The following is a 12,049-nucleotide window of genomic DNA, read 5'->3' as shown; positions in this document are numbered from 1 at the left end:
GTTGAAAGAAAACACAGTACCTTTTTTTTTTTTTTTTTTGCATACATGTCAAGCGATATTTTTGTTGGTAACCAAACTTCTTCCAACACTTCGGTTTTCACTTAAACAAATTCTTTTAATTCATATTAATGCATTATCATAGATACATATTTCTTTTCATTTTTCAAACTCAAATTAATAGTACATATACAGTATATATTATTTAGTCTACTCATAAAACTTTGCAATCCAAAGTTGCCAAGGTTCCCTTGAAACCGTGAAGTATTAATTGTTCCCTGATATTATTTCTTTCTCACGAGATGTAACGAAGTTCCTTCGACAACTCCAGCAGCCCACAGAATAGTACGATCATCAAGATCATGATAAATAATCTGCGTGAATTTTCTCCTTTAACTCACCCACACTACTACCTTCGTAGACAACGATTTCATGATAAAGGCGGTTAGTCGCCAAATAAACTCCGACTTTAATCTTGTTGAAGGCATGTATGGTATCATTAGCGGGAATGTTATTGCTTTGAACAGTCAGTTCATCTTTTAAAAACTGCCCTTCCCATGAGAGCTCTTGCCTCTCTGCTGTGATTGGGACATTAAGTGTTTGCAAAATCTGTAGTTTTACTTCGATAATTCTTGCAGAGAAGGGAACCACCAAAGCGCCCATTGCTCCTTGCCATATGACTTTGATCTCAACTGTCTGTTAAACATGTATATCAACCAGTAATTATTCTCGCTATGAACATGCATGCAGGCATAAATTTGGAAAAGAAAAAAAAAATTATTGACAAAAAAAATAATTGGTAAAAATTTACAAACGAAGCTTACAGAGCAAAATTTGCTTACAGGAGGGAAATCGAAGTTCATAAAATAATTAGGATCCATTGTTGTTCTTGAGGAAGAATTATATTTGGGCACGAGTAATAATAATGGTTGATTGCCAGGGGGATTATAGATTCTTAAAAATGTATTATGTTCATGGCATTATCATGTGTGAATGATATTTTCATGCAAAAAACAAGCTACCTTCATTTCATGAATATGTTGTTGGATTTTGATAACATTGCAATATACATGAAAACATGCATGTAGCTTTTTTTGTTTCTTGACCAATTAATCCATGTACATTAGTCGTGATTAAAGATGGCAAGATAGAGGATAACTTGAACTCGAGATGACCCGGTGGGTGTTAGAGAAAAAAAAAAAAAAAAAAAAAAAAATACTTGCATCTCTTTTTTGGGATGATCTCATTCTCCTACTTGCAAATAACATATCGTCACCATAAAACTTTTATAATCGGAACCATTCAATTTATTAATCTTCATTTGAAGATCATCTTTTTAAAAAGTCATTCGAAACGGAGTTCGTTTAGTAACCAAATGTCTCAAATAAATGGACTGTTCATCTTCAATATGTTACTTGATACATATACTGTTGATTTATTTGATACATTTGAATGACGATGAACTGTTCTGCTTATGATATTTCTACAGAAACAATGCGTTATTTGCCAGTGGAGGAATGAGCTCATTTCAAAAAAGGAAAATGCAAGTATTATTCTTAAAGAAATGCCCCATCCATTAGGGCAATCCATCAGTTGCTATTTGAACTTTTTAGTTAAACCAATTAAGTTTAATAGTTGGAGGGAAAATTGTTTGAAGCCCAAATTCCCCTTTAATAGCATTTTTACTTTAAAACCAAATTTTCTAATAAATTGTGGAGTTATCTATATAAGTTACATGATGACATCCATTGACGTGACTCCAAAGATTTAGTATACAAGAGCCATCCATCGTGTAATTGTTAAGTTGAAGATGTGGGGGCAATCGTATTTTATAAAAAAATATGTGCTTTCATTGTGCACTCAAGTTTGAATCTTTGTAGAATTTTGAGATTGGTTTAAAAAAGATTAATCACATTCTTTGTACCGCTACATATAAGTAATGTAACATATCAACTTTATTCTTCATAAAATCCGATTTAGGGACTTAAAAATAGATTATGTATATAGGGGTGAGATTAGGCCATCTCCAACCGAAGGGTCCAGAGGGTCAGTGACACACCCCGACAAAAATCAAGCCATTTTGGCCGTCACGTGAGAGTGACGTAACCATATGCATAGTGCGGAAGCAAAATGATAAAGAGAAATACGAATAAATAAAAACCAAACTACTAAGAGTACTAGCTAAAATAAGGTGATAGTGCGAGATTAAGTGTGAAATACACAATCAGAGCATAAATAGCCTAAATGCAGTCCGACTGGACAAGTACTAATTAAACAACACCCAAAGGTGATCCTACATTTGTGGAATCTGTCAGAACCACCACTGGAATCCTCGTATGCCACCAACGATAACTCCTACCTAGAACCTGGAGGGGCGCAAAACAAAAAGTGTGAGTGGGCAAAAACAAAGCTTTTCAAAATCATTTCATTTCTCAAAAGTTCTAACCCCTCGCCGTAAAACCTGTATAATTTCCAAGAAAATATAATATATATCTATACCACAACCATGCTCAGAATAGCAAAATTCACCAATATGCCATGTCAAATATCTCAGCATAAAAATATATGTAAGCCATGTGGTATAAATCAATGCAAATGATAGTCAGCCGGAGTCACCTAATGTGACCTATACGGCTGAATCTACAGCTCATCCATTTAGTCGGAGTCACCTAACGTGACCTGTACAGCTTAAATCCACATCTCAACAAATATACCTGCACACGAGTCGGAACCATCTAAAGTGCTCTGTACGACAGGACTGGGTGTGAATAAATACGCTCAAGTGCTACGATCACGTGAAGACTGTGCGAATAATCGCAGGTCACCTACGAGTCGGAACCACCTATAGTGGTCTGTACGACAGAACTGTGCACCTAACTTGGATCTAAGATGAGTGTATGGTGTGGGAGGTGAACATCACATGAAGGACTGTGCCCTAACATTGGGCGGGAACACTAACACCGGGATGCAGGTTTATGAGCTCTCAACACATCTCACATAATCATCAATCTCACAACCATAATCTATAAACTTACTTGGCGCTTACCTGTACATCCTCTGCACCCATCATAAATATATGCAACTACTAATGCATGAGTAAAATAGGCAGATATTTTGCATGGCATTTCAAGATGTATAGTCATTCAAATTCATTTTCTGGGAAAAATACCAAGTATATAGGTATATACGGAAAACCGAAAGCCCACTCACTGGTATGTGGAAGGGTCGTAGCCCCCAAGCCTCAATTGACTGCGCTTGTCCTAAGGATAGGTCTCACCTATATGCGAAACAACTATATAAACGTTAATTTAAAGCACATAAACAAAACTAGCTAATAACTTCTCATACAATGCTCAAATGAGGTGTTTGAATATAGCAACGTGATTTACTCAACCTCACGAACATCCCTATATTTTTAAAATAATTTTTGGACGTTCCACGCGCCGCCACGTGCCTGCCAAAGCACGGCCAGACGCGCCCCCACGCGAGGCCACGTGCCTGGCACGCCTAACGATAATCGTTAACGCCGTTAGGAATATTCCATTAAAAAGTAGCATATTTCGTTAAAACTAACCTGATGCCGTTAGAATATTCCGTTAAACTTGACGGAATATTACTTTGTCTTCAACCTTGGTTCGCCGGTGACCTTCACCGTCGTTGGAAACTGGAAAAAACTTCAAATCTTAATATCTTCTTCATTTCTTAACCAAAATCCATGAAATTTGTCTCAAATTAAAGCTTACAACGAGAAGAACAAAACCTTACCAATTTCAAGCCCTGAAATCCATGGAATCTCACCGGAGAACCCTCGATAATCCGGCCAAAACTTAAAGCTCGCTAAACTCGACTTCTCGACATCCAAAACACCTCGTTTTTTCTTCTCCGAGCTTCGTGAGAGTGTTCTAAAGCTTCCTATAATATTAGAATCTTCCAAAAACTTCACAATTACGTGTGCATGAACAGTATCCAAATCGGAGCTCGCGAGAAACTAGGGTTTTTGAAGGTTTTAAGTCTAAACAAAGGTATAGATCAACTCCTAGACTTGCAAGGAGTTCAAAACCAACCTTCAAATCCTCGATCTGTGCCTGAAATGGTTGGTTGAAGGTTTGTCTGTACGGTTTGTATGGAAATGGAAGAAAATCCGAGAGAGAGGAGAAAGAGAGAAAGAGGTTAACGGGAAAGGTATGGGTGTGAGATGTCCAGCTGAGTCACCAACCAAAAAAACAAATCACCCATGACACCAACTAACGTCCAAGGGCAAAATCGTCATTTCACGCCATCGATAATATAATTCAAGACGGGCTATCATAGCCAGAGGGCCGAAAATAGCCTGAAAACCATCTCCAACCGATGGTTAGGCCAGAGGGCTCGTGGGCCCTACGAAATCAGAAAGGGCCAGAGGGCTGGCCCAATCCAGCCAACCCTGGGTTGGGCCATAAATTCTACCATTCCTATCGGTTATTTCGACATGAATTCTACGCCAAATTTCAAATGCAACCTGTTATTTTTTATTTATTTATTTTTTTTTTTACAGTTTTATGTTTTTATTTTTTATTTTTTACACAATTTTTTTCCCATAACTTCTATTTTTTTTTCCATAACTTCTATTTTACAAAATTTGAATTTAATTTAAGTTGTACTTTTTAAATAATAAATTATGTTTGGCCCTATGGCCCTTTGACTCTCGGTTGGAGACGGTTTTTTGTGACAAGGCTAAGGCCATCTCCAACTGAAGGGTCTAAAGGGTCGAAAATAGCCCGAAAACCTTCTTGAACCGAGGGCTAGGCCAGAAGGCTCGTGGGCCCCACAGAATCTGAAAGGTCTAAACGGCCAAAGGGCTGGCTAGAATTTTTTTTTTTTAAACTGTCGGTTATAACCGACAGAAATAAAAGAAATAGTGTCAGTTATAACCGACACAAATAACATGGAAAATTTTGAATATAACGGCTAACTGAGTCAGCTAGCTATTATTTTTGAAATTTTTTTTTACAGTTTTATTTTTTTTTATTTACAAATTTTTTTCCTATAACTTCTATTTTTAAATTCTATTTTTTTTTTCTATAACTTCTATTTTACAAAATTTGTTTCATATTTTTTTTTTAATTCTATTTTTTTTCCTATGACTTCTATTTTACAAAATTTGTTTCATATTTTTTTTTTAAATTCCATTTTTTTTGCTATAACTTCTATTTTACAAAATTTGTTTCATATTTTTTTTTTAAATTCTATTTTGTTTTCCTATAACTTCTATTTTACAAAATTTGTGTCATTTTTTTTTTAAATTCCATTTTTTCCTATAACTTCCTAAGCCATTATACAACATTAAATTAAATTAAGTAACATGGTATCAGCTGCTAACGGCTAGCTGACGTCACTTAGCTGTTCGATTTGAATTTAAGTTGTAGTTTTTAAATAATAAATTATGTTTGGCCCTTTAGCCCTCGGTTGGAGACGATTTTTTATGACAGGGCTAAAACGAGCCCTATTGACACACCCCGACCGAGATCAGGGCATGCTGGCCGTCACATGGAAGTGAAGTAACCATGTGCACAGTGCGGAAGCTAATAAAATAATAATAAAAGTACGAATAAATAAAAATCAGCTATACACAAAGTAATAACATACATGTGCAAGCGTAAGTGTGATAACAAAAGTTCAGAGCACGGAAGACCTAGTGCAGTCCAGGAGAAACAACACTAAATAAACACACCCAAAGGTGGTCCTACACTAGTGATAATCTGTCAGATAAGCCGGGAAAATCCTCCGGGGAGCCACCAAAAGCGCTAGCCAAACTAGAACCTGGAGGGGCGCAAAACAGAAAGCATGAGTGGGCAAAAATAAAGCTTTTCAAAAACCATTTCATAAACAAAGTTCTAACCCTTCGCCGTAAAACCTGTATACTTCCCAGAAAAATAGAATATATACATATATATAAATCATGCTCAGAAATACGCCATGCCAAATGCCTCGAAATAAAATGCAAGTACTCAGGTAATGCCAAACAATGCCATGTAATCTGTCAGCCGGAGTCACCTAACGTGACCTGTACGGCTGAATCTAGAGCTCAAATCTCTAACTCACTGACTATACCTGCACACGAGTCGGAACCACCTAAAGTGGTATGTACGATAGGACTGAGTGTATAATAAGTATGCTCAAGTGCTACGATCACGTGAAGACTGGGCGAATAATCGGGGGTCACCTATGAGTCGGAACCACCTAAAATGGTCTGTACGACAAGACTGTGCGCCTAACTTGGATCCAAGATGAGCGTGTGGTGCGGAAGGTGAACATCACGTGAAGGACTGTGCCCAACTTTGGGTGGGAGCACTAACACCGGGGGTGCAGGTTATGAGCTCTATATGCATCTCAAATCACTACTGAACATAAACATAAACCATAACTTACCTGGCACTTACCTGTGCGTCCACAGCACACACACACACACACACACACACACACACACACACACACACACACACACACACACACACACACACACACATATATATATATATAAGCAACTAATAATGCATAATTAAATGGGCAAACATAATGCATGGCATATAAACGTATAAACGTTTCATTTCACTTTCTGGGAAAAACATAAGTATATAGGTAAAACCAAAAGCCCACTTACTGGTATGTAGAAGGGTCGTAACCCCCTTGCCTCGAGTGACCGCACTCGTCCTCGGGATAGGTCTCACCTATATGCGAAACAACTATAAATACGTTAATTTTAAAGCACATAACCAACATTACGAAATAACTTCTCATACAATACTCAAATGGGGTGTATGAATACACCAACGTGATCTACTCAACCTCATGAACATCCCTATATTTTTAAAATAATTTTTCGACGCCGCACGCGCCCCCACGCGCCGGCCAAGGCACTGCCGCACGCGCTGCCCACGCGCAGGCACGTGCTTGGCACACTGACGGCGTCAGTTAACGCCGTCAAGAATATTCCTTAACGCCGTTAGGAATATTCCGTTAACGCCGTTAGGAATATTCCGTTAACGCCGTTAGGAATATTCCGTCCAAATTGACGGAATATTCCATCGTCTTCTCTGGCCAAACTCCAGCACTGTCGCCGGAAAACCCGGAAATTTTCAAAACTTTGTATCTTCTTCGTTTTTTAACCAAATTTCACAAAATTGGTACCAAAATGGAGCCTACAACAAGAGGAACAAATCCATACCACTTTCAAGCACTAAAACCAACGGAATCTTGCCAGGAAAACACCACCAACTCCAGCCAAAACTGCAACTCACGATCCCGACGTCCAAAACCTTTAAACGAACCACCCCGAGCCTCTTAAGGATCTCACCAAGCTTCGTACAAGCTTGAAATTCCCAAAAACACAAGAATTAACGTGTGCATGAACAGTGACCAAATTGGGGGATCCCGAGTTCGACGTGAAAACGAAAGTATCCTTACCTGAAATGGGTATGGTTAAACTCCTAAGGACCTTACGAGCACAACTGTGTAACTTGTTTCCTCGATCTGTGAAGTTTTCAAGGGTTTTGGGTGTCGTCCGTATAAGAAAATAGGAATGGGAGAGAGAGAGAGAGAGAGAGGCTCGGGACAGGGCAGAGAGAGAGGGAAAATGAGTGTGGTATGTGTGTGGTCCAAAATCAGCCAAGCAAAACCCAAAAACAACCACACAACGAAATAACCATACTAGGGGCAAAACCGTCATTTCATCCCTACGGTACAAAATGTCCGGGACGGGCAATCACACCTATGGCCCTTTAGCCATCGGTTGGAGATGGAGGTAAATATGACTTAGTACTGTTCATTAAAATATTATTATCCTGGATGACCAAAGGGCTAAAACGAGCCCTCCGGCCAGCCCTCGGTTGGAGATGGCGTAAAACGAGCCCTTTGGCCCTCGGTTGGAGATGGAGGAAAATATGGGTCTATACTGTTCATTAAAATATTAATATCTTGGAAGGCGAGAGGGCTAAAACGAGCCCTCTGGCCAGCCTTCGGTTGGAGATGGCCTTATATCCATACACCCCAAATTACTTCTCCCACACCCTTTTAATTTTTTTAATATTTTCCACACACCACTAACATTTGATAGAAAAATATTAAAAAATTAAAAGGGTATGAGGGAAGTAATTTGGGGTGTGTGAATATAATCTCCCTAGGGTTGTTGAAAGCCTTTAAGAGAAGAGATTTCTATTTTTTTAATAAAAATGAGGATTAATTGTTGGGCCCACAACTGCATCGAACTTTAAATATTCGAACCGTTTCTTTTTTAAGTTGTACCTTATAGATCATCCTTACAAAATATTAGCCAAATTCGAAATATTTGAAGCATTTAATTGAGTTCATAGAAATTGATGTACACTTTGATTTTTAAGAAACATTGAAATTTTATTGTGATAATTAAATAGGTAAATGGTTTTGAATTGAATCGAATTTTTGTAATAATGATCTATGAATCAAGACTTACAAAAATACATGGTTCGAATAATTGAAATTTGATATGAAGTGAGTTTTACAACTAATCCCCATTTTTTTCAAAAAATAAAGACGCATTCCCCTAAAAGGGTTTGTAGAGTTTTATTTCAGTCTTGTTTTTTTGTTTAATCTATTTTGGGTACTTAATAGGGAAAGGCAAAGGAGAAGCTAGAAGAAGGAAGAAGAGTGGGCGTAAGCAAGCAAACCCCACATGGATATTGATTGATTATTGGCTTTTTGCCACGTGTGTAATCATGTCGAAATGCATGTACCTGTTCGTCTGGCTTTGCTTTGCATCGCATCTGTGTCCGGCAAAGCCCTCTGCTACCCTTCGCTTTCTCCTCCTCCCTCTCCAGTGTGAAATGAGTAACTGTGTCCGCCTTTTCAGAAGCAGCTAGAAGTCTGGTGGTGTTCTTTTTAAAACATATTTTTTGGTCACTCACTATTACGTTTAATTTTCGTTTTACTTATAAATGTGAGGTCTTGAGTTTGAATTTCGTTCATGACGAATTTGATACCAAATTATATTCCTATTATATAACTTAAACGAACTCACCCTCCGCTTAGTGTAAAATTATTGTTGTAATAATAAAAACACATTTTTTTGTTTTTGTTCATCAATAAAAAGATAAAAAAGTGTTATGAAATGGCAAAAACGATTCTCAATAGGGATGTGCTATTCATACTTTTTTTTTACTTCTCATACACCCTTTGTTAATTCTTGTTATTTGATCTTCTTTAATTCATTCGATTAAACAACTGCAAATTAAAAAGATGTGTGAAAAGTAAAAACGGATGTGCAAATAGCACATTCCTTCTCAATATTCTCATTTTTAAGAACCCGTTTGGAATTGGTGGATTGCTTATGCAGAAAGTACTCTATAAGTCTGCTCATAATCACACTTGGTAGCAAAATTGTTGTTAGAAGCATAACAAAATGTTTATTTAGAATTTAAGTGCTTCGTGGTGCTTCATGGAAAAGTACTACATTATATATGGTTATATTCGAACTAAAGCTCTGATGCAATGATTCATCTTCGTTATTATGATAGAGGACCACTTGTATTTTTAATCAATTAAAATTAGGAAAACTATGAAAAAGACTTGAAAACTTTGAGTTTTAATCAAAATGACAAAAATGTGTTGTAAGTGGGTTTCATTTTTTTTTTTTTTTGAGAAAATTTTAAAAAATTATTTTATTTGCCACGTGGTAGACATTTGGCAGCCATGTGACATATATGTGGTAGCCACGTTAGCATTTAATAGATCAATGGATAGAAAAAGTAATAGATGTATTATTTTGAAATAAAATAGTACTTAAGTATGAAAGTGAAATGTTTTGAAGATATTGTAAGAAATTGAAATAGACCTAAAACCTGAAATATGAAAGTGTAATTTACCCAAAAAAAAAAAAAAAAACTAAACAACAGATAGAAAAAGGAAACAAAGAAAATTTTTGAGAGAGATTCAAACAGCCACAAAACCCCAAAACAGACCCAAACAAAAATCCCTTTTCTTCCAAAACTAAAAGCAAAAAATAAGTAATTACCAAATGTTGGTAATGGGGGAATCCAAATCTGGAAAATATAATATTAGAACTTAAATAATTAAAAAAGTTGGGAGGATTTGCAGAGAATTAGTTGAAAACCCAGATCAAATTCCAAACCCTCCTTTGTGAGTCTTTTTGACTCCTGAAAAAATGAACTGTCGTAAGCAAACTCTCCTCCACCGCTCCCACCTCCATCTCCATGCATAAAATTACAAGTTGCATTGCTACTTTTGTTCTACATAGTGTCAATTTATCGTAATTTCCCATCCTCTTCTCTCTCATCTGCTTTCTCTCTCTAGAGCTACTTATGACTTCAAACGAACCCACTGGTACCGACCCTCCAGAGGCACGTCATTGACGATATCGTAGTTGTACCTGCACCAAATTCCGAACCCAATTGGAAACCGATCAAAAAGGGGAAAGTTATTTGTTAGTTAAGGTTTCCGATTTACGTATCCTGCTAAAATGCACCGGCGGTTGAGTGCAGCACACGAAATGGAAAATTAAAAAAATACGAAAAGAAAATGGAAAAGTGAAAAACGTACTCACTTCTCTGTAAAGCGCTTATGCTCGTACTTCTCGGCGGCGGCGAAGAACTCTTCGATCTCTTCACTTGGAGTCGATTTGCTGACCGGGATTCTCCGCCGGTGAGACACCGCCGGCGCCGGCGATGACATTTCGTTCAAGTCCAGGGACAGCCCGCTCGACGGCGTCGTCTCCCTGCTGATGAAACAAAAATTAACCTGAAAAAAATACGTTTCGGTTTGGAGAAATTGAAGAGGGAAATTATGATGAAGGAATGAGAAGTGAAACCTGAATTTATTGTTGGTGATAGAGGTCGAGTTGGAGAATGCCGTTTCGAAACTCTTGGCCTGCAAACGGTGCAATGAATTTTGAAATTTAAATTCGAATTTGTCAAACATTGCAATAAAATCTTAGAAACGTAAAATTGAAGGATAATGAAGAGAGAGAGAGAGAGAGAGAGAGAGAGAGTAAGCGTCTGTTTGTTTCCTGAGAAAATCCTAACGGAAATGAGAAAAATCAACTGTTACAGTTTTCCATTCGCTAGTTTCTCTCTCCTCTATTTGTCTCCTCGTTTTCAAACAGAAAGAAAGGGGAAGAGAAATTCGAAGCTCGGTGCGAGCTATGGAGGCGGGATTCACCTCCAGATCTAGGAGCGGCGAGCTACGGGCGGCGGCGACGTCGTTGAGATCGTTGGTGGAGCAGCAAGAGGAGGGAGGCGGAGAGTGATCGGAGTAAAAGCTGGAGCATGAATGGGGGGAGTCGAGGAGCTGAAGCATTATTGGACTTGGCGGCAATGGAGGCAATGGCGGCGTTGAAGCAGTGATCTTTCTCCTCTTTGATACGGCTGCTGTGGTGGAGTCGTCCATGGCCGCCATTCGCTTACAGTTGCAGTCCTCCATCTCACTATCTCCTCTTTCTCTCTCTACAGAGCACAGAGAAGGTTAAAGCAGTGCACGCACACACGCGCAGAGTGTGTGCTTTCTCTCCTTTTTGCCTTTTTTGGTTTTCAAAAGAGAGTGGAAAGTGTGAGATCCGAGAGGGATGTTGAGGGAGTGATCTGTTGGACGGCTCAGATTTCGTTTTATAAAAAAGGGAAAAATTAAACAGAAGTTTGGGGTGGGTCCGGTGGGGTGCCTTGGAATTACTATTTACCGTGTTACGGTGTTACTGTGTTACTGTTTTGGTGGTCCCGACGACTGGGGTGAAATTGAACGGGTAAATGGGTGATAATACAAAGGGAATGCCGACGGTGCCGTTGCGAAGATCTGGATAACAAACAACGTGCGATTCTTCCTCTGTGGGACAGTTGCCAAAAACGCAAGGTTTGTCTGTCGTTTTGAGAAATTCTACTTTACCTTTCTGCCTTTCTGTAATTCCAACTAATACCAATTTTGTTTTGGAATCCGGAAGTATGATTTGAGTGCATATGTTGCATGATTATCTCGAACTAGACTAATTCTAGGATTTGAGTTGGATTGGCTCAGAATAGATTCATTGGATTAA

The 12,049-nt window shown here is 38.2% G+C and overlaps 2 protein-coding genes across 4 annotated transcripts; both read right to left on the bottom strand.

Annotated features, from left to right (window-relative positions):
- Nucleotides 1–281: 281 nt before the first annotated feature.
- Nucleotides 282–660, bottom strand: LOC148693496 (uncharacterized). Its single transcript, XM_088678030.1, has 2 exons — nt 466–660; nt 282–371 (listed from the first exon to the last, which is right to left on the bottom strand). The coding sequence occupies exons 1-2, from the start codon at nt 658–660 to the stop codon at nt 282–284; spliced, it is 285 nt and encodes a 94-aa protein (XP_088534156.1).
- A 9,304-nt stretch (nt 661–9,964) lies between these two features.
- On the bottom strand, nt 9,965–11,577 carry LOC148693495 (cyclin-dependent kinase inhibitor 7-like). 3 transcript variants are annotated; one of them, XM_088678575.1, is made up of 4 exons: nt 11,185–11,577; nt 10,835–10,893; nt 10,567–10,744; nt 9,965–10,396 (listed from the first exon to the last, which is right to left on the bottom strand). In XM_088678575.1, the coding sequence occupies exons 1-3, from the start codon at nt 11,443–11,445 to the stop codon at nt 10,567–10,569; spliced, it is 498 nt and encodes a 165-aa protein (XP_088534701.1). In that variant the 5' UTR covers nt 11,446–11,577; the 3' UTR covers nt 9,965–10,396. The 3 variants fall into 3 exon arrangements, with proteins under 3 accessions (XP_088534701.1, XP_088534700.1, XP_088534699.1); XM_088678574.1 differs by having other exon boundaries at nt 10,571–10,741; nt 11,185–11,575; XM_088678573.1 differs by having other exon boundaries at nt 10,571–10,744; nt 11,185–11,573.
- Nucleotides 11,578–12,049: the final 472 nt, after the last annotated feature.

This window comes from Pyrus communis, chromosome 10 (genome assembly GCF_041283825.1).
Source record: "Pyrus communis isolate YQ-2024b chromosome 10, ASM4128382v1, whole genome shotgun sequence".
Classification (NCBI taxonomy): domain Eukaryota; kingdom Viridiplantae; phylum Streptophyta; class Magnoliopsida; order Rosales; family Rosaceae; genus Pyrus; species Pyrus communis.
Note: the sequence above shows the minus strand (reverse complement) of the source record. Positions and strands in the feature narration are given on the sequence as shown.